The following is a 23,747-nucleotide window of genomic DNA, read 5'->3' on the forward strand; positions in this document are numbered from 1 at the left end:
TTACTCATTTCGCTTTACAATTTCACTTGCTTATTTTACTGTTTCAGAGCGTTTAGAAGGATTTAAAGTGCAGATTATTACGAATTACTCCCAAAACTTAAAAAATAGTACTTTGGTTTGTTGAGGTAAAATTCTGTAAACTTATTTTACATATATTACATATTACCATGTCACTATACTTATGCTACTGTATCAATTTATTCAGAAATAGCTAAAAATATTCAGCTCAGAGATGTTAAATTTTATATGCTGTTACGGATCTCTGAGCCGAAACGAATCCCGTACTGAAACCTAACCAGGAATCGTGCCAAAAGTCTGTCACGCTATAATTTCAACAAATGAAATGCAACAGACTAACCTTTTACTTAAGAATATTTCTAATCCATTTTTCTTTTGATCTAGCATAAAATAATCCATGCAACATAATTTGAACACAAGTTATACACACAAGTTTCAAACTGGTACCCCTGTCTGCAATACATGTATTTTGTCCGCCATTGCAGTCAGGATACTCTTCATTTTGAAAACCACTAGGCGATATATAATCATTATTTATTGACCATTTCTGAGATCTTAAACCTTCTAAGGTAGTTTTTTATGAATTTTACCGAAAATGGTTATGTTTATGATTAAATTAAATTCATAATAGTTAAATTTTGATCTTGATTTTCAAAAATAACCACGTGCTCTGAACTGTTGCATGACGTAATCAGTTTCTCAAGAGAGACTGTGCGAGATGTTGCGGTTTGATACAGGTTAGTTAGCCAAATGGTGTTTTGCCATAACTTAATGGACGCGACAGTTTTTCAGCACCAGATATGTTATTTTAACTAGGGATACATCAGATTGACATAAAAGTTTAATCCAATATTTTATTAGATTTATCTTACGTTGGATTACAAATGGTACCCTTCCCAGTTCTCCGTAAAGTGCTGACAAATTGGTAGATTTTTTTCACACCAAGGATTCGTCTTAGAATACCTTTCCTATGTTTTAATCAATTTTGAAAAACAATTAGGAGTAATTTAAAAGCTGTCAGTAGAGGAAAACGCTTTCTTTTGCTACAAAACCATGTCACCGAAGGTGTTTCAGAATTACAAAGACGTTTCTTTATATATTTTTGTTTAGCAATATTGATCTAGCACACCGAAAATTGTAAAGGATAAGCTCCAACATATTATCTATTCTCTGCTTGCAAAACGAATTTACAAGTACCGCCCAGTTGTTACATGTTCTGGCATAGTAACAATTAAACGCTTAGTTAAAGCATGCCAAAAAGATGCAGTCCCTTTTGATTCAAATGCATATATTTTTTGCTTGTGCATATCTGTGTAAGTTAGTGAACTGAATAAATATTTCATATAGAATTCAACACGAAAATTGAAAGGTCAATAAAGCACTTGATCGGGGTTTTCAACCATTATCTGTTTTTGATTTTAATATCATTCATACGCACATTTCGATTTGACCATCAATATGGTAAGTTTGAATTTAAGAAATGATTTTTTATGAGTTATGATACATGTCTACGTAATTCTAGATCACCAGTCAAATACAAATTATTATTAATAGTGAAGTTTTATTATCATAAATGTTTCTGTGCAGATAATAAAGCACATTGTGTGAAGAATCATCTTTACTTTCAGAAATAATCATAGTGAAATATGGAATACTATTATTTAAACAAAGCTAACCTTGCGGAATGTATACGGTACAGACAAAAAGGTCAGGACCCTAATCCCAATATATAACCCTAATACACAGGGTATAATATTCTGCTTCGACACTTACTAGTGAATGTCATTAAATTCATCAAGCCGTCAAGAAATTGATTTGAATTAGTGATAGGAAACATGGTGTTAGAAATATATACATCTGTACTTGCTTGACGAAATATAATAAAGAAAATGTATCAGTTGTTTTAAAACATCCAATAAAATCTATAAAAAGATTATCTGCAATATTAGAACACAACTATAGAAAATAATAGTAGACTCAAGTTAGATCGAGTGTGTTCACGAGGAACACTGAAGTGTGCATCGCCCACATTCTCCCTGTTAAGCGTGACTACCTTGAACGGATCTCAAGCACCTGCTTACACAATTGAGTACAGGAATATGAAGACTTTTAAGGGCGTCACACAGGTAGGTTATACAAACCTATAGGAAGATATTTTGGAAACATAAAGCGTTTTTATGACCACTTGTAGGAGCTTTTCCTAAGGATATGAATTAAAGAAAAAAAATGTCAACCATAAAAATATTTTGAGACAGGTGTATGTGTAAAACAAAATTGACAGTGTGTTACACATACTATAATGTAGGAAATTTTACGAAATCATATTAAAATAGAATATCAACACGTGAATGTTAAATAAATATAAAATTTGAGAGAGAAGCTTTGCAACCGTCTTGAATTTGGAAAACTATCTTTTAAACTGTTTTTAGATTTCAAAGTTCATCAAATGGTACATTAGTTCAAATATATGACATTCAGTCAACAAGTCTGTAAGACAAAATGTAGGCAAAACATTACCTTTTTAAAAGTCTGTTTTTTAGCAAAACTATATCGGCCATTTTGAATATTACCTTTCATTCTTTTTTCAAAACATTAAAACAAATATTTTACATATTTTACATAAAATTTACAGTTTTGTTGTGGTAGTACTTTCAACACAAATGTTTTCTTAGATAAGCGTTTTAAACAAATAAAATTGACGGCTATTTTGACGGCCATCTTGTCTTTCAGACGCCATATTGATGTTTGATGTTTCTGTCCCGATCAAATGTTTTGTGTAAGCTTTCAAATAATCACCATGAAAAATGGTTTGCTTGCGGAATTCCCTCAATGATTTTTAGCGATAATACCCTCATTTAATTTACAAGATCGTGCATACATTTGTTGATATAGCTCCAAACCTACCTCAAGACATTCTAAAATCAACCACCACTTGGCTTTTAGACACAGTCAACATCATTAAATTCCTGCAAGTACTCATTTTCCCTCAAACCCTCCACGGTTGTATGGAATTCTTTTCCAACACATATAATCAGTGCTGACTCAGTCCTAGAATTTGTTTTTCCGGAATGGCTTTTCACAAACATATGCCAAGTGCTTTTATAACCTTTATTGCAGCACAAACGCTCTTTTCTTTCACAATGATTTTCATACACATTGTGTAGACGTTCAATTCTATTTAAAGGTTGCACTATATTTTATTTATGTTGTTAAATACTACAGGATGGACTGCATAAATTGCAAGTCTTGATATCCTTTCACTTTCTAAACGCCACTTACCCGCCCGCTTAGCTCAGTAGGTAAGAGCGTTGGTCTACGGATCGCGGGGTCGCGAGTTCGATCCTCGGGCGGGGCGTATGTTCTCCGTGACTATTTGATAAACGACATTGTGTCTGAAATCATTAGTCCTCCACCTCTGATAATTCATGTGGGGAAGTCGGCAGTTACTTGCGGAGAACAGGTTTGTTCTGGTACAGAACCCAGGAACACTGGTTAGGTTAACTGCCCGCCGTTACATGACTGAAATACTGTTGAAAAACGACGTTAAACCCAAAACAAACAAACAAACAAACGATTTTGACAGCTTACCACAACTTTAAACTAAGAAAGCCTAGATATGTGTCAAAAGGACACCAGTAACCCAACTTCTTGTCACTGTTCGGTTACTTGTTGTCTGTGCAAGACTATGACAACCTTTATTTAACGTTGGGTTTGGGTAAATCGTCAGATGGATAGGGGTTAGGCATGGATATACGCAAGTCATCAAGAAACACAAGATAAAAAAACTGCAAGTAAAACAGTTGTGGGGTGAGGGAGTAGGAGGATAAAATCTCTCTCGCTCCCCTAAAAAATCTTAGAGCTTAGATTTACATGCTGAACAACGTTCCTATAAAGTTTCATTCAAACACTTTCTGAAATACATATGTCAAAATCGTTTAGGCCCTTATTAATATTTTTACTAAGTCCATGACAATAATTCTGGTTTAACTGAGTGAAATCTCAAACAAAACCACAGTTGCGAAAATTTACACGCTGAATGATAATCCTGTAAGGTTTAATAGCTCCAGGTCAAATTATTTTTGAAATATCTGCATTTTTTTCTGTACTTTATGCACATTTTTGTCTTAGTAACTCTGGTCTAGCTGAGTGAAATCCCAAACAAACCCCAGGTGCACAACTGCACATGCTGAATAACAATCAGACTCTAGGTTAATACTTATGGAGACACGTGAGGCACTTAGTGACTTAGGCCCTTAAATGCATATTTTTACTAAGTCAAGGGCCATTACTCGTGTCTGAATGAGCGATATCTCGAACAAAATCCCAGGAACACAATTTCACACGATGGTGATTACCAATCCTATTAGATTCGATGACTCTAAACCAAACACTTGTTTAGAAATGCTCGACACGAATTCGGACGGACGGATTGGCCGACGGACATAGGGAGAGAAAAAAGGGAAGATTAAAAAATAGTATCAATAAACTTGTATCTTACTTCACTTAATAAGCAATTCTTTTAGTATGTGAGGAAAAAACATTATTCTTTATTTGTATTTCAGTATTGCTCAGTTCGATACAAAGTGTGGGAGCCTATAGCTACGAACCAAATTATGCTGCAGCATTAGAAACGGACTTGTTCGCTACATACGCGAAAAAACATAGGCCGCAGTCCAAAACAGATATCGTGCTGGAGTTTGGACTAATGCACATAACAGAACTGGTAAGTTCCAAATCCATTTCTTTCATAGATACATATAAGTTTACACCCTCTCACTTAATTAAGCCGAATTTTCTTGTCCTAAATGTAGAAATGCCTTAAGTAGTGAATATATTGCCAATGGTTATGAAACTGATCACGAGTCTCAAATCTGCAGCAAGGGATTGCTCAAACTGGTTTTTAGCTGAACTGGCCAGCAGCACTGCTGCATTCGGAACTGATTTATCAAAAAGACGTTACCATACTCCCCAGAATTTTCGTCTGTATTGTTATTTTTATACCCGATTTATAACGCGCCCTTAGACAGTCGGGTCACTCTATTTGGCTTGATTGTTAGGGAAAGAGCATATTAATTATAGATATAGAAAATAAATCCCTTTTCATGATTCGATTGTTGTATGAACTTGTTCGTTATATTTACTTATCCTGACATGTGCAATATTTTGAGTTAGATATATCATAGAAATAAGTCAACTTTGTCCCAGAGTAACATATAATTACAGATTCATTGTTTGATACAAATCTAGTTTATATTGTTTTTAGGACATCGTTACTCAGCGTTTATACAGTGTGGGATTTCTTTCAACTGTAAGTAAATTAACTTAAGTTGTGTGTGGCCCCAGTAATAATAGAGGACACACAAAACTACAACGCCATACTTTAAATTAAGTTCAATATCCTTGTTTTTCTCTACATTTTAAAATTTTCCAGTTTATTCCAATATTCTATATATATATATATGTAGAGTTTTTTGTTTGTTTTAGGTTTAACGCCGTTTTTCAACAGTATTTCAGTCTTGTAACGGCGGGCAGTTAACCTAACCTGTGTTTCTAGATTCTGTACCAGTACAAACCTTTTCTCCGCAAGTAACTGCCAACTTCCCCACATGAATTATCAGAGGTGGAGGACTAATGATTTCAGACACAATGTCGTTTATCAAATAGTCACGAAGAACATACGCCCCGCCCGAGGATCGAACTCACGACCCCGCAATCCGTAGACCAACGTTTTTACCTTCTGAGCTAAGCGGGCGGATCTGTATATAGATATATTTGAAGAGAATATTGATATGAATTAACTTTGAAAGCTTAATTTAAGCTGGGCTCGATAAAGCTATTTTTATCTTACCTGAATGTGAAATATCTCTTAAGCTAAGTAACTACACTTGTAGCAGTCATTGTAATTTTTAATATTTTTTTTTTTTTGCGAATAAATACGCATTTAACTGTCAGAAACATCGTGAGTAAGGAACGAAGGGATCTCTTAGAGACAAAGTTTAGCTCATTTATATTGACAAAGTCTTAGCATTTTGCACGTTTTGTCTTGATCAAGTACTGGTTTGATGGCCGCTTGCAATGGACACCATCGGGGTACGGGAACATGACGTCGTTTATCCCATTAGTCACCGACATTTGGACCCCGCCGCTGGTTTTGAGTAATGCGTAAGTACATACAATTAATCAATAATCTGTTGACTCCATGTAATTTTGAACATTCAGTCTTAACTTCTCTTCATTTGGAAATAATGTTAATAATAACAGACCCAGTGTCTTTCAGTTGGAATATACGTTCTGACCGATAGTCAACATCTCATCAGGTGTCAGTAATACATACTATTTATTTATTTATTTTGGTTTTACGGCGCAACAGCACAGTAAAGGTTATATGGCGCCAAACAGAACTACAAATTTTGGTTCCACATCTCATTTACATCGAAATAAAAACATGAGGTATGGAATCAAAATTTGCATACCTGCTGGAATCACAGAGTTACTGCAAAACCAAGTGTTAAGACCCTATTAGTCGCCTCTTACGATCATGCAAGGGTAAGGCAGTGGTTCCAATTCTTTTCATACACAGATCGTCCAAGAACCACATGGGGCTAGTAATACATACAATACATACACTCTTTCTAAGTCCATATAAATAAGAAATAACTTCATTGATTTCAGAACTCCTGTCCTCTAGAACCTTTCCTGACCCAGTGACAGAAAGATATACTTCAATATCAACATCTGACTAGGCGAGATTGCCAAATGATCTCAATCTTAACTTCGATCGAGAAATGAAGACTTCAGTATTTTGACCCAGTGCTAATAAGACTTTCTAAATGATATAGTTCACTGTAGAAAGTATATAAATATAAGTATGGATTATAACCTGATGTCTAATCTCTGCAGCATTTCAGGTGTACACTATTAATCCGTATAAACTCCACACTTCCTAAACATTTCTGCCACTGACAGTTTCAAAGCGGTTCCCCACTATGTTCCTATACTTTACTCAGTATGGTTTATATTGACTACCCGTGTGAGCGCTCGCGCGTATATGTCTGTCTGTGTGTGGAGTTAGTGGAGGGAAGCGGGGGTAGGATGAGTGCACGGGCAAAAGCATGTACTGCTGTAGGTAGCGGTTTGACGTGACTGCATTCTTGAACACGGCTTTTCCTGTTAATTGAATCCATGAATTAGCATAAATATATGTACCACATATCTAGTGTTGGCCTGACTTCGAGTTACTTTCCTTCTACTAGTTGAGCCTCCTAATCTATATAACTTTCTTAAATGTGATGATGCCTTCCAGCATTCTTGTCAGTCGCTCCACTTGGGTACACGCATGCACCTTGAATGTATCTTGAATAATGCCAAGAAGGGCATATAGGGCCTCTCGCCCACATTTAACCTGTAAAACACAATGATACTATTTGTGTCAGTATGTCCTCAGAAAACAAACAACACTTAATAAATAAGGTCATACAAGTAAAAAATGTTGATGTATTTATTTAAATAAACGTTGATACTACCTTTTCTTATACTTTTCAGAGCGGATGAAATAAAATTGCTGAATGACAATTCTAATTTTGAGAGCTGTCCTGTTTTCTTGCATTTCAATGGGTTTGTGATATGGCTGGTACCTGCCAATTTCATAGCACAGTGTACCATCAACATAAAGTACTATCCATTTGATTCCCAGAGCTGCAACATTTTGGTAAGTTTGTGAATACATGTACAGCCAATTTGTTCAGTAGAAAAAAACACAATCTGTGACTTGAGGATTAGTGAATTCTCTCCCCGAACTCAGTTCATATTCTTCGTGACAATTTGACCAGAGGCAGTGTATCTGAAGTTATTTGTCCATACTTGCGTTATACAGAATACAAATTCAAGATAACTGACCAGTTTATATTGGCATCGGCTTACAATGTAACCCCTGTCCGTCCGTATGTGCTTGATTGTGTATATGTGTATTTTTGATTGTGTATTCGAAAACTCGCATATTTTGTGTCATCGAAACCGGTTGGATCGCTATAAAGTTCTCAGCATTTAACACTTTTAGACCAGCAGATCACGCATTTATTATTCCCATTTTAATGTTGCGTAAAATCTGAGTTTTTCTATATACAATGTAAATGGACAAAATAAGTGATAACTATTTAATCTTTGTTCGAAATATAAAAAAATATTAAATCACGTGTGCAGTACATACGACAATTTTCGGTGGAGTAACAAGACTTTTTTTTTAAATCTTTGGATTAAAGTTTAGAATGTTCATGAATAATATATTATAATGTTCGGAAATAGCTTGCTTTTTTTATTTTTTCCTACGTCATGCCATTTAAAATCTATTAACCTTAAGCCTGCTGGTGGCAAGTGGTTTTGCCTTTGCGACCAGTGCAGACCAAGATGTGTCCGTGCAGGCTGATCATGGTCTTCACTGTTCGCTATTCGGTCAGTAAATGTTCAGAGAACATCCCTTTGAATAATAAGTGGTACTCCCCAAACTGAATGATGGCCCAGTTCATTTAAGACATATAGCAGGTTAAAGAATAATAAAGATATCGTTAAAATGTATGCTGTAAGATCACGTCCAAGAAAAAAAACACGTGGTTCAGTCACCTTGTTCATGTTTAAGGTTACTTCATGGCTGTACGCGGATAGTCAGGTAGATCTTAGTGCACAGGGTTCAAAGATTAACCTGGACATTTACGAGGAACATGGTGAATGGGAAATTTCTGGGACGTCTGTTGAAGCTAGCGCGAGGTAAGTATTAGTAGCTAATGACGGATTTACATGCACGACATGTTATGGGATAGCATTAGTGGCAGATTATCTTGAAATTAAGACGTAATATCTCGAACTTTCGAGTAAAGGAAGGCAAAACTTCAAGGTTCAAAGTCGAAAATTTTAGTTAAATTTCAGCTTAAAGAACTCGAAATTTGGAGTAATATCTTTGTACAGAAAGAAAATAAAACGTTTAGTTTCGTATGCGCAACATTGATGCAATAAAACCAATGATCACCGCAAGAGTGCTGGTGTGAACTGACGTAATATATTCAAAAACATCTCTAATATTTTAAAACGAACATCTAATTATAACTGAAACGGTTTATTTCTTATATTTAAGATCAAAACTAAATCGGCACGACCTGGATTTAAGAAACTTTTAAATGAAAATCAGAAACTTTACTTTTATCGAAAGGCTTATTCAACGTGGTGGGTATTTTAAATGTTTTTTTTAGATGTTACTGTTATCGACATTCTTATCTTTAGTTTGATTTTCTGATATTTATGGAATGCGGATCTCTTCTTTTGTAGCAAGCTACAATAAAAATGTTAATATGAGGACTGAATGCCACACTTTTGTGCGTTTAGACGGGTATAATAATATTTCTTTATGATTATGTATATTGTCTTGTATGTTTGTGATGTCACTTCCCCACTTTTACCCTCGTTTACCCGATTCCATTTTTATATTTTTTATATAATAATTTAAAAATGTACTTGCTGATTGCTTTTCGAAACAACCAGTCTACTATTTCCCACTAGAGTTTCCCTTCTTTTGTGATTGGCCTTCTCTGTGATGTGTGACTCTAACTGTGTTTGCTGTGCTCAGTGTTTCCAGATTCTACGCTTAACTCTGTTGGCTCTCAAAAACAAATTAGGATTTAAACCCTCTACCACGATTTTCAGATTATTTCGATTCGTTAAAAAATGGCCGCTTTAGGGCATAGTCACTTTTCCCTACATGTATATAGTGGGAACTTTAAATACCATTTTATTAGAAACTGTTTGTCCGACTTCGTAGTAATTTCGCAGAAATGTTCGTTGTGTGGCCTTTTTTCAAGATTGTTCGATATTTTTCGTCAAAATGCATTGCCGCCTGAAGGCGAGTCGGAACTGTATTTCTTGTCAGAAACTACAGAACCGAATTTCACACAAAATCACGTAAATGTTCATTGGGTGACCCACTGCAAAGATCGTTATTCTGATACCTGAAAAGTAAATGGCCGCCAGATGACTTGGCAAAGTATTTACATAGACATATGTGAATAAAGATTTAAGACTCTTCTTGCTTAAAACCATGAAGTACTTGGCTTAGATATCTGGCATTTGACATTGTACAGTACTCCTCTACCAACTTTGCTCAACTAATGCCCCTGGGGTCAGAATTGGTTCCGCCCTTGAGTACATTTCTTCTTCATATAATTTCATAGGAAAGACTTTAAGAGTCCTTAACGCCCTCACCTTAAATATTTGATCTGTAGCATTGTGCAGTTGTTCTCTACCAAATTTCATGAAATCATGCACCTAGTGTTAAACTTATCCCGCCATCGGGTTCAATTGTTTTGCGTTAGACTTATAAAAGAATAGAGAAAACTTTTCTTGTGTAAAACCTTAAGCTCTTGAACTAAGATATTCGGCATTAAGGTTTGTGTAGTCATCCTTCAACAGTTTTGTTAAAAACATGTCTCTGAGGTCAAAATGTACCCTGACCGAGGGTTATTTGATTAAATAAGACCACCCCTTGAGTCAAAATCGGTCCCACCTATGGTTGTAATTTGTTTTACTTTGAGCTCAGGTATGTGCATGACCATTGTGAATAGACGTGTTTTATCAAGTTTGCATGGATCAAAGTCAGATGGGTGAGATAGGGCCATGGTGGGCCTGTTGATTAAGGCAATCTGTGTATTTAACATATTTGTGGTTCGTGCAAATTAACACAGGACATTTTATACAGAAAAGTAGATTTTGCTGTATATCTCCTTCAAGTTATTTACACATTATTTTTCATGGAGCATCTTTTATAGTACAAAAGCAGAAATTTTCTTCATTTACTTCAGAGTTTTAAATGGCTACAGTAACCCAGCAATTAAGTTCACGGTTAATCTCAAGAGAAAATATTCCTACTACCTGTTGAACATGCTGCTTCCGGTTATTGTCCTTGCTGCCATGGCTCCGTTTGTATTCATCTTGCCAGTGGAGAGCGGAGAAAAGATCGGTTTTGCTCTGACGATTCTTTTGTCATTGTCAGTTGTCATGACAGTCGTGTCTGACAACATACCGCCAACATCGACCAATATATGCGTGCTTAGTAAGAGTTTGAAATTATTTCATAATGGCAGAATTGTTGTCATTGAGATGAATATAATCTCATTGCTTGAATTTTAATTACGTCTTGAAAGATTTTATATACATGTGCAAACAAATATATAGTATTACAGATTTCTTTCAGTTAAATTAATATATTGAAAACGATTTAAGTTCTGTTCTTGTGGCTGAATGCGCTGATATTCGAAATCTATATAAGATTATTTGTGGTTTGATACAAAAGTATGTGCATACTGTATAGGCTGATTGGTTGCGTTGTAAAGGTTGCTTGAATCGAAGCTTTTGGTCCAAAACTTAGTTTGATTGTGGGATTCGGTCATGTGAGGAACTGAAAAGGGCTGATGGCTCTATCTAAGTGGCCTCTTTTGATTAAAATAAATTTATTTTCCATTTGAGCAGGAAACTAGCTTAATGATGTAAGCTATGCTAATGTCAATGAAAATCTGTTCAATCTTGTTCAAACATCATGTAATTGCAGGCGTGTACCTACTGATTATTTTCATCATCTGTTCTTTGGAAACCTTGGCAACTGTTATAACATGTAGAATACACGAGCTTCACAACAAAACTTACGTGATGGGTGACGGATGTCAGAATGCTGCTAGAATCCTCTCAAGAATTACGAGATACAGGTTAGTGAATATATGAGCCGCGCCATGAGAAAACCAACATAGTGGCTTTGCGACCAGCATGGATCCAGACCATCCTCGCAGTCTGGCCAGGATCCATGCTGTTCGCTAACGGTTTCTCTAATTGCAATAGGCTCTGAAAGCGAACAGCATGGATCCTGACCAGACTGCGCGGATGCGCAGGCTGGTCTGGATCCATGCTGGTCGCAAAGCCACTATGTTGGTTTTCTCATGGCACGGCTCATATCAACTTGTATAACATGTCTATTTTATAAACTTTGGTTCACATATTCTGAAGCTCTAAAACGATAAACCAATATAATAATTAAGCATTTACAAAGACATTAAATGGGTCGTGGTTGAACAGAAGATTAAAAAAAAATATTTCAATATTTGTTTTCAAAATCCTCAAATAGGTTTCTTTAGATGTTTTAATGAATTTGAAAAAAAAAATGATTTATAGAGTAGGGAAATTTGATTTGAATGTTGCAATTTTAGTTGAAAATGATACAAATTATAAAGAGTAAGAAAAATCAGAAACTTATCTTATAATGAATCATTTTTTGGCTAAAGACTGATACAGTACCGTATTTTTTGAAAACGAATCTAGATTAGTCCACGTAAAAGACATTTAGGTAGTTCTGCATATTCAGATAATCTTTTTACAATGTAGAATTTGATTGCATCAAGACCTTTTAAACTTCGCGATGCACTAAGAAAAATAGAAAAATAGGTAAACAAGAAATAGGGTTGTAAGTTAACATAGTATCTACAATATAGCCAAGAATATGCATATAATTCCATTATTTTATAGGATGAGTTGAATTTCCGTATCCCAGATTAAGGCTTTATTCTACGTTTACCTGATAAATGATTTTATGTCATTAATTCCGGTTTATCAAATCTAGCAGGTCAGAGGTGCCCACATGCCCACAGTGTAATGTTTTGTACCTACACATGATTAATGCACAGTCTAAGTCCTATCCAAGACCTATCATGAAATGGCAAGACATATTCCTGTTTTGCAATCGCATTTATATATTCCATTTTCCTCTTTGAACTCGGTTACCAGTTGTCCAACAACGAGACAACAGTTATATCCCGTCGTCAACATTTTTACAATTAACAAATGTCACTTTTTTTAGCCACATCTTAATGAAACACGGTAACTATGTTACCCTAAATAGTCAGAATAATTTGTTATTGGCTTATATGGGATTAAAATTAGTTTATAGGAAAACTTCTTAAAGCCCACATTCACTACTTTATCTTCATAACTGCAGCAGAATGTTCGCATCCGCAATACGCACGTCAGGTTTAAAATGATCTTAAACTAGGTCAGTAGGTCAATCATAGAAAAAAAACTTATCAGTATCATTGGGGCTGTATTTTATAATTGGTCAGAATAAATCTTTGTCAGAATATTTGCCCAGTTTAAACTTGGGTTACCTGAGAACAAAAACTAGGTCAGTAGCTAAAATCGTGGAAAACCCTTGCCAACATTATAGAGGCCACAGTTTCTAAATGATCAATAGGTTTTTGTCAGATAAAATCTTGACCTAGTTAAAATTCGGTAACCTGAAATCTTATACTAGGCCAGTAGGTCAAATTATAGATAAATCTTGTTAGCGTTGTAATTGCCAAATTTTACCCTAATTCGGTATAAATCTTTGTCAGGATTTTTGTGTCTATGAATTTGTGGCCAAGATAAAAACTGAATTTTCGTACGTTAAAACCTGGTAACTAGGTTGAATCATAGTAAATATTGTAACCGCTTTAGAGGCAACATATTCTACTTGATCATACATTTCTCTCCAAATGTTTGTCTCCGTGAAATCTAGGTCAAGTTTGAAACTGGATTATCTAGGTAACAAACTACCGGTAGTTTACTAGATAAAATAAAAAAAAAAATAAACAAGCTCAAACATAATTAACTTTTTACTAGGATACCTATATGCTGAGAATAACATTTTGATAACTTAACTTTTATGTAGCTAATATTTCAATCTAATTAAGAGAAAAGTGCCCTGAATTCATTCATCTGACCCAGTTTTTAACCCCATATAACCTAGTAATTAATGTGGCCTTGATTTTATAGAAACAAACATTTTGACCATGTTTAATGTAAATCAGGTTTATCAGTATCCAAGTTTTTCAATAATTTGAACTCAAAAAAATCAATTCAACTAGTTTAACGCGTTAAACATACAATTATATGCTTATATTATAGCAAAACATATATATAGACTGAAGACTAGTGAGTTAATTTCTGACTTGGGGTACCCCACTTTTAAAGTTGACCTAGTCGTCATACAAACATTCTGACAAGGATTTATGATGATAAAGTTGAAATGTTTATGAAAATGTTTATAAAAATTTGACCGAATGACCTAGTTTTTTTCCACGTGACCACGTTACAAATTTATCCTAAAACTAAACTTTAACTAAATTTCCATAAGTCAACATTGTTATGTTTAGGGCTATGGGTTTTTCATTACATTTAAACTTTTGATACAACTTACTCAAGATGAAAGAACTGTCCAAGACCTATCATAAATAACTTAAGAAATTTAACTTCTGACCATCACTTCGGAGAATGTTTTTTAAACTCGGTTATCATATGTTTATATATTGCGGTATTTTTCATAAAAATGCTCTGTTGGTGAAACATGCATAATTTCTTCCTAAAATGTATCATTCCAAGTAATTCTTATCGGTAATCACGAGTATAAGTTAATATTACACTAATATGAGACCACTTAACATTGTAAATAGCGTGAAATTCCTATAGTTTATTTTCAACCAATCAGAAGACCTATGTAAAAATTTCAGTCTGACATGTGAACTTTTTTCACATAACAACTATTCCTTTAAGGAGACCAGCAACAATGAAAAAGTCTTCTTTTTTTTCAGACGAAGGCCTAAAATTTGCGACATAACAGCGTTCAAAGAGGAACATAATCTAAAAGAAATACAAGCTGATGTGCCAGAAAAGAATGACTTATCGAAACAACTGGGACGAAATAATAATGCATGGACTGAAAATGAAAACGAAGATGCCCAAAAAGAAGAGGGTATTAAAATGGAATACACTTATGAAGATATCGTAATCATGTATGAAACCTTCAATTTAGTTCTATTTACTGTGCTGACGTCACTCATAACAATAACTTTTATGGTCGTTTTGCATACCAACGCAGGAGAGTCAAACTAAAATACAGACTATTTTTCATATACCTATCAATATTTGTTTTGAAACCTAAATGATTATCCCACACAAAACCTTTACCAACGAACCATTTATTAAGCGTAATTCATACATACAAGCTTATTATATTTGTCATTTAAACGGTAAATTGATAAAGAGAAAAAATAATCAACTGTATTTACAAGTTAGACCTGATATTACGAGATACAAGTTAGAAAATGTGGATAAAAATTTTGTGAGAATTTCTAAATCAGAAAACATATTTAATACTATTTAAAACAATCAGAATGGACGTGTTGACATTCGTAGGTCTAAAAATAGGAAAGTTACAGACTAGAACACAGTTCTTTGAAATATTTTGGACAGGACTTGGTACCTCGACAGAATAGTAAAAGCTGAAGGGAGTTATGAGTTAATGAGTCGGCAAGTGAATATAATGACTATTAGTTGTTACCTTTCATCTTTGCGTGTAAGCGTATAGGTCTACTTTCGCCGAAGACTGTTAGTAATTTTAGTTGAAGGACTGTACAAGATACAGAGGACGTTCCAATTCCAGAAGCTTTCTGGTTCTTAAGCGTGCTAGGTGTAAAGCATCGAAAACAAAAGTAGGGTGGTATTTCAATGAAGGGCTATGTCCTTTCTTTCTTTTACTTATTTTGCTTTTTTGATGATATATTATTATTTTGCCTATAACGTGACTATCATTGAAAACAGTTTCCCTCTAATCAGATATTTCCATCGGCACCTTCAACTAGTATCAGATTCTTTTCTTCCATGACATATTCTTAAATTAATAGAAAAAATAAAAGAAAACGTAATCATTTCTTTTAAGCACTTTTTCTATTAAACTAGCGTATGAATTTTGCATTCATTCATAAAATAGAGATTGTTTTTAACGACTCCGGGGAAAATTACTGAATCATAACATTCCAACGATATACACAACTAGGCTTGGTGGTTACTCCTGTGAAGTTTCGTGGAATTTCAACCAGTGGTATAGGAAAAGTAGTAGAAATCAGGCCGGGAATTTGACAAATCAAGGGTCACAACTAAAAAATCATGATGGTATTATACACAACTATGCTTCACACTAATCGCCCGTGAGGTTTGGTAAAATCCAGCCTAATCATATTCAGCAATTTGCGTAAACATTGTAAAATATGAGTTTAAGTTTAAGGGCCATAACTCTGCTGAAAAACACTGAACTGGAACATGACGGTAACATGTATAACTATGTAAGCTTGGCACTGCTAACTCCTGTAAGGTTTGGTGGAAATCTGCCCAATATGTAAAAGAAGTTGTCAAAATATCATAAAATTTAAAAGCCATTACCTCGCTGAAAGTCAATGAGCTATATGCATAATCAGACTTGGCGCTGATCACTCCTGTAAGGTTTGGTGGAACTCCGCCCCATTATATACGAGAAGTGGCTGAAACATCATACAATATGACGAATCAAGGGGCATAAGAAAATCATCGGACCGTTACATACCCATGACATGCACAGGTAAGTTTGGCAATGATCACTTTTATTACATTTGGTGTTATTCCTCCTAGTGGTATTGGAGCAGTTGTCCAGACAAGGTAAAATACCACAAAGCGGGGACCATAACTGAACTGGAATATGCCTATAACATGCACAGATAGGCAAGACAACTAGGCACAGATAACTCATGTAAGCTTTGCTGATAATCCGTCAAATAATATCCGAGAAGTGGCCAAAAAATTATAAAATCTGATGAACCATTACTCCGCTAAAAATGCTAACATCATCGAATCGAAAAATACCGGTAATATGCACAATGAGGCTTGGCACTGATCACTCTTGTAAGGTTTGGTGGCAATTCAGCCAATCATATAAGAGAAGTGGTCTAAACATCATAAAACATAATTAATCAAATGAATCATCGAACTGGAAAATGCCGACGATATGCACAACTAGGCTTAGCAATGATCACTCCCGTGAAGTTTTGTGAAAATCCGTTCAGTGGTGTTGGAAGAGTTGCGTGGACAAACTTTGTGACAGACGAAAAGACTGATAAACAGACAGACAGGCAGCACTAAATCAATATGTCTCCACTACTACATGTTAGAGACATAATTACAACATGAAAGTAATCTAACATACCGGGGTGCAAGACGAATTTTCCAGCGCCGGTAATAACGAACCAAAATTCTGTCTGACATGCTAGAATGGGTAATCTCGACGTTCTGCACCTGGGGATGTTAGTTCTTCGAAATAATGGACAATTCTATGTTTTTTACTTTAAATTACGTGTAGCTTGTTCATTGCAACCGTTCAAAAACAATTCATTATACCCCTAGATACATAGTACAGGCAGTTATATTGGAGACGTGCATGTCCATCCTTTGTCCTGTCCGTCCGTCGGTGTTCGTGTTCGCCCCTATCTTCTTTTTGCTGGAATTTTTTTCCTAAAACTTGCCTCTTTCATTATCTTCATCAAGACAACTTCGAGAGCGCAAAACCCAGGTCACTAGGTTCAAGGTCAAGGTCACACTTGGTCAAATAGCTTAAGTTCATCTCCGCTTTATATTTTATTAACGGATTGGGAGATCTAACAGAACATACATCACATATCTACCTCATCTTGTGTACGTGGAGAGCACACAACTAAGTTCAATCGGTCCAAAGTCAAGGTCACACGTGGCGGTCCAAGGTCTAATTGCTTAATCTCATGTAAGCTCTAAGCCGCGTAGATGATTTTCATTAAACTAGCATCAGATATAAACCTAACAAGACCACGTGCACAGCTTACAACCCATGCAACAATGTCTAAAGTCAAGGTCATGCTTAGGTCAAAGGTCAGATAGCTGAACTTTGTCCGCTCGTTTCCTTCTAAACCACGGATTTTCCTAATCAAGACAACGTTCAGAGCGTACAACCCAGATCACTAGGTCCAAGGTCAAAGTCACACTTGGAGAGCGTAAATATGTGCCTGCTCTTTTTGTTCTTAACCACTGCAAGGATTTTCATAAAACTAGCAACAGCTATTAATCACCAAGACGATATGCATGGTGCACAACCAAGGTCACTAGGTCAAAGATCATGATCACACTTAAGAGGTCAAAGATCAAATAGCTCAAATATTTCCATATCTTCTAAACCAAAAAAAATGGACTTCATCAACTGCTTATCTTATCAAAATGACATTCAGAGTCACAGGACAAGTTCACACATAAAGGTCAAAGATCAAATAGCTCAAAGTTATGTACGCTCCATATCTTCTTAACCACTGGTAGGGTTTTCATAAATCCTTTAGTTCATTAATAAGTTAGTTCAAGCTTTTTTCTATATTTCGCTGTAACGACCCAAAATGCATAAAGGATTTTCACCAAACCCGGTAAGATACAAAGTTGTTTGGGACTTTTTCTAATTTTTGCTCCGGTCTAAAAGGGAACAAGCAGAACATTACAGTAATACTACCAAAGATCCATCAAGCGGTTTATTAGAAGAAGTCATTTAAATGCTTTTCTATTTTAAGCTTTAGCGATAAAAGAGGCCCCGTTTGAATGAATTTGGAACAGGAACTTATAATGATGCTATATGCTAAATCTAATGAAGATTTTTAACTATAGCGGCCCCTATAAGGGCAAAACACCGACACTGAACAAATTTGGGAGAGGCCCTTGCAATGATGCTACAAAGTAAGTTTGATGAAGATCCATTAAGCGGTTCATGAGAGGAAGATATTTTCTTTTTTATTTTTTTTTATTTATTTTTTGAACTCTAGCAGCCCATTAATGGGGCTAAGTGACTCTAATTAAACAAGCTAGTTAAGGATCTTATAATGATACTTCAAATGAAGTTTGATGAAGAATCATCAAGTGGTTCACTAGAATAAGTCATTTAAAGGCAATTCTATATTTAGCTGCAGTGGCCCCATAATGGGGCTAAGCACCACCATTTGAACAAGTCTGAGAGAGGACCTTATATTGATGCTACAGACAAAATTTGTTGAAGTTCGATCCAACGGTTCATAAAAAAGTTGTTTTACGGTATTTCTATTTTAGCTACAATGCCCCCTAAAAGAGACCAGCCGCCCACAGTTAATCAAACCTTTTAGGAGAGGACATTAATATGGTTCAACAGTATATGTCTGATGGAGATCCATTGAGCGATTTATCAGAAGAAGTCGTGAAAAGATATTTCCATGTTTAACTTTGGCGGCCATTAAAAGGGACCGACTTCTCTTATTTGAATTAATTCAAGGGAGGACCTTATAATGATGCTATAGACCAAGTTTGAGGAAGATCAATCCAGCGGTTCATGAGAAAAAGTCATTAAAAGATATTTCTTATTTTAGCTCTAGCGGTCCCTAAAATGGACCGAGTGTATTTTAAAACATTTGTCGACTATATTCTTTAATCTTTTCCATATCAGCATCCCAAACTATAATGTTAAAATCATTGTTTTAGTGGAGATTTTTAAATCTGAAATACATTGGCATCACGTCATAAAAATATACATTATGCCAGATATTTGTCATTTTACAATATCTTTAAACGTGATAAGCAGCAAGAAACAGTATCTTACGTAGCTGCCTGTAAAGGACAGGTCTTTTCCCAACCCTCGGGACAGCATGGATAGGAAATCTTGCTAAGGCTGGTTTCTCATTCCAAGTTGTCCCTTGGGAAGGGAAACCTGTCTTATTAAGAGCCACTAATCGGTCAATCGTGTCCGATCACGTGCTGGTGATAGATATCTCTGACTTTCCCTTAGGAAATACCTTGCCTATACCTTGCCTAAAATAGCGCGTACTTAAGTGACGTCACATGAGTATCCGATCACGTGCTGGGAATTGATATCCTTGTTTTTAAGGCGGTCGCAATGTGCAAGAATGCCGGTGTAATGAAGTATTTCGACCCCCATAGAATAACGACCCCCCGGTCATTATTCTATAGAAAATGTGACTCCTTTCCTGTAAAATATTCACTCCCCTTATAAAAAACTGACTCCCTTTGAAAACTCTATAGAATAACGACCCCCGGTCATAAATCTGTAGAAAAACTGACTCCTCCAAGTAAAATACTGACTCCCTAAAGATGACTCCCTTCGAATCTCATAGAATAACGACTCCGGTTATTATTCTATAGAAAAAGTGACTCCTTCCATGTAAAATACTCACTGCCGAAATTACTACATTCGAACTCTCATACAATATCGATTCCCGGACATTATTCTATTTAAAAAGTTACTCTTTCCGTGTAAAACACCGGCTCCTAAAAAGACTTTTGACGATAATATCTATTAAAAAGTGATCCCCACCAAACCTAACGGACAATTTTACTAGATCTAGAACTCTAATATCCTCCATTGCCAATAGTTAACACATTGATTGTACTACTACTACTGGTGCCGCTACGTCTATTGCTATTACTTCTTCTACTATGCTACTACTTCTACTACTACTACTACAACTGCTACTACTGATACTGCTATACCTGCTTCCACTAATACGTCTTGTACATCTACCTCTTCTTCTCCTGCTGCTGTTGTTGCTGTCACTTATTCCTCTGCTGCTGCTGCTGCTGCTGCTGCTGCTACTGCAACTGCCACTACTTCTACTACTTCTACTACTACTACTAGTACTACTACTTTCTATTGTTGCCGCTACCATACTTTACTGGCACTGCTAAGTATTGCAACTTCTATTAATACTAAGTTCTATGCTAGCAGTTTCTTGTGCAGTTTTCTTCTGAAGAATTACTTCATACCGAAGTTTGCAGGGATTATTGACACTGGTGTGTTTTGTGAACGTATTGTGAATTGTTATTTTCCTGAAAAAAATGTATACACCAAGATACAGCGTCTAGAAATAGAATCCTTTTTCCCGTTGCGGAATGCTCTGATTTCTGTGTCAAGTGATGGTATCTAGGGCTAATGGTCAAACGGAAGGACGGACGGACGGACGGACGGACGGACAAGGGCAAATCTATATGCCCCCCTCCCCCATGTGGGAGCATAAAATGCAGCAATTAGGCCTTAGATACATGAGTTATCACTAAATTTGACCAAATGACCGGGGGTCGTTTTTTTATGGGAGTCAATATTCTTCGTGAGGTTCAGTTTACTTCACGTGGGGGAGTCATAGTACTATGATCTGGAGGTCATAATACTATGACCGGGGGGTCACTTTTTCTATAGAATAATGACCGGGGGGGGTCATTATTCTATGGGGGTCGAAATACTTCATTACACCGGCGAATGTGACGGTGCGCAACTTCACCTTGTGGCAGGTATTTTTTTCAAATGGTGTTTATAAGCGATTGTTGCTATCTAAGTCCATGTAAATGTTTTCTATTTGTGTGGATTTGTCTTTATTAACATGTTGCTATAAAGTGACAATAGCTGAGTGTTTCGATTTTTTTAGCATAATTTACAGTCGTCATTTTTGCGCGCGAATACGACGGAGCGTAACTCCCTCTAGCGGCAGCTTGTAGCTGGAACGTGTCAATCCCAGAGTTTGCTTCGTACCATGTTTGCATCATTGGTGTATTATAAGTTAAACATTTGCGATCTCAGATAATGCCAATTTGTTCTATATGGAAAGATCTTTATTAATATACTACATTGTTGAAATATAAAAGTCGCAGAGGGATTTGCGAGTTGTTACAGCGTAATTTACAGCGCGATAAAACGAACATGTTCACATCTGACTTATCTGCAACATCTGACGAAATTATCGGGTAAGTAGTTATATTTTTGTTGAGATGAGACCTGTTGCACGGGTAGTTTCATTAGTGCGCATTATTTTTCATTTTTAACAGTGCAGAAATCTAGTTTTGTTATGCGTGGCAAATTGTGTGGAAAATTGTTCATAATCATAGTTGATATTCAGATTTGGTATGTATGTGGCTGGTAATGATAGGGGCCTGCGGATTGTCAGAGAGGAGGTCGTGTGAATAATTGACAAAAGAAGGCTGTGATACGTACATTTTAATATGCGTCAAACATTTAAAACTAGTTTCTCTGCAGGCTTATGTGATTTTAAAATTGATTTGATGAGTCATGTAACGAAATAAACAATAAAGAAACGTGGTCAGTAGCGGGGCTTGATCCCACCTCCTCCATCACTGAGAGATTCTGTGCTGCAAGTCACCAATTAATGACTGTTCTTGAACATAATATCTATCTTCAAAACAAAATGTATGCTCCCAATATCTAGGATAAGAGCTACTTCTGCATTCACTACCAACAAATCTTGAAAAAAAAAATGCACTCCATACCATTGTGCGACCGCTTTTCATTACTTCCAGTACTTTTGATTTCCATTGAGAATTACCTTGTCTAAAATAATGGGTTGGATAGGCAAGTCTACCTCGGCTGAATAAATTCGTTATAAACTGATTTATTCGACAACTCGTTTAATACATACAGCAAAGTCTATTAAATATCAAAAATTTGCTCACGGTCATGCGTTACAATACATGCTCCCAAACATCGCCCAACAATTTTCATTCTGCGCCAAACATTGCCTTTTTCTAATTCATTCTCCACTTAAACAGTGATTTTTTCAATGATAAATATAGTCTATAAAGAAACTGTCTTTGTTTTGCAAGTTTTTCAAAGAAATATGGCCATAAACTTTAACACTGCCGAAATTGGCGTAAAGTGTTACATTTGGCTTCGCCCTTTTCCCTTAAAATTGTATCTTTTCAGGATCTTAAATAGGTTTTGAAACTTCATGTATTACAAGAAAAGGCAAGTGTTGTGATTTTACCGAATATTTGTTTTTTATAGACCAAAATATGGAGTTTACCTTTTCAAATCAATGTATCGATACTGCGCCAAACATATCCGGTTATCTGTAGTGTGAACACATTCCATCAAAAGTTATTTAAAGGTTTCCTTTAGCTTGAGAGCCCTCTAAAATTGGCATTTGAACAAATTTGACAGAGGTCTCTGTCAGGACGATACTGACTAAGTATGGTGTACGTCTGACAAGTTTTTATCAAGATGTATAGTAAAAGTATTGACGCAGGACTCAGGACCATCCAACTATACTAATAGCTCACCCTAAACAAAGTTCAGGTGAGCTAAAGACATAGCATTTTCTTTCCCTGTATCAGGGCGTCTGGGATATTTATCACATTTTATTATATAGCTGTAGTTGTAACATTTCACGTTAAATATCATGCATTCGATTTTTTTAGAAATGTGATTGAAAGAAATAAAACAAAATTGGCTGGTAAATTGTACACGTACCTTGCCTTTTTGTTTCAACACGTATCTAAAATTATAATGGCTAGTAATTTTGGCAAAATGGCAGCATTTGCACGGAACCTAGCCTGACTCCCTGGCTGCATGGTTATTTTTTTTATATAAATACTGCAGGCAAAATAAGAAAATCTTAAGCCTCTAAAATAGCACATTTTATCTGATGGCTGAACCATACTATGTTCTGAGCCAGTGGCAATAAAAATGTCAATGTAGAAACAACCTACTGGAGTTACTTCCCTCTTAATGAATAAACTTATATAGGCCTATATATGTAAATAAGAACAAACATAGGGACGGGAGCCAGTCTACACGGAACCATCAATTAATGATTTTTGTCACTGACCTCTCAGGAGAAGTGCCACATTGTGTTTCTTTATGTCTCGAAAACAAATTTTTACATATGTAGATAATCACACATTAGTTCATATGCAGACAGATCATGAATATGCATCAAAAGTCAGGATCTCCAAAATGAACAGACTGTTACAGTCATTTAACAGAAAAGTCCCAAACTGCCATGATTAGATATTACAACAACAAC

At 35.7% G+C, this 23,747-nt stretch overlaps 1 protein-coding gene across 1 annotated transcript; it reads left to right on the top strand.

Moving 5' to 3' along the window:
* Positions 1-736: 736 nt before the first annotated feature.
* LOC128550012 (neuronal acetylcholine receptor subunit alpha-9-like) lies at positions 737-15,713 on the top strand. Its single transcript, XM_053527845.1, has 9 exons — positions 737-755; positions 4,542-4,741; positions 5,282-5,326; positions 6,071-6,180; positions 7,561-7,726; positions 8,651-8,778; positions 10,860-11,110; positions 11,606-11,759; positions 14,670-15,713. Exons 1-9 carry the CDS (start codon positions 737-739, stop codon positions 14,968-14,970), a joined length of 1,374 nt encoding a protein of 457 aa, XP_053383820.1. The 3' UTR covers positions 14,971-15,713.
* Positions 15,714-23,747: the final 8,034 nt, after the last annotated feature.

Source organism: Mercenaria mercenaria, chromosome 17 (genome assembly GCF_021730395.1).
Source record: "Mercenaria mercenaria strain notata chromosome 17, MADL_Memer_1, whole genome shotgun sequence".
Lineage (NCBI taxonomy): Eukaryota > Metazoa > Mollusca > Bivalvia > Venerida > Veneridae > Mercenaria > Mercenaria mercenaria.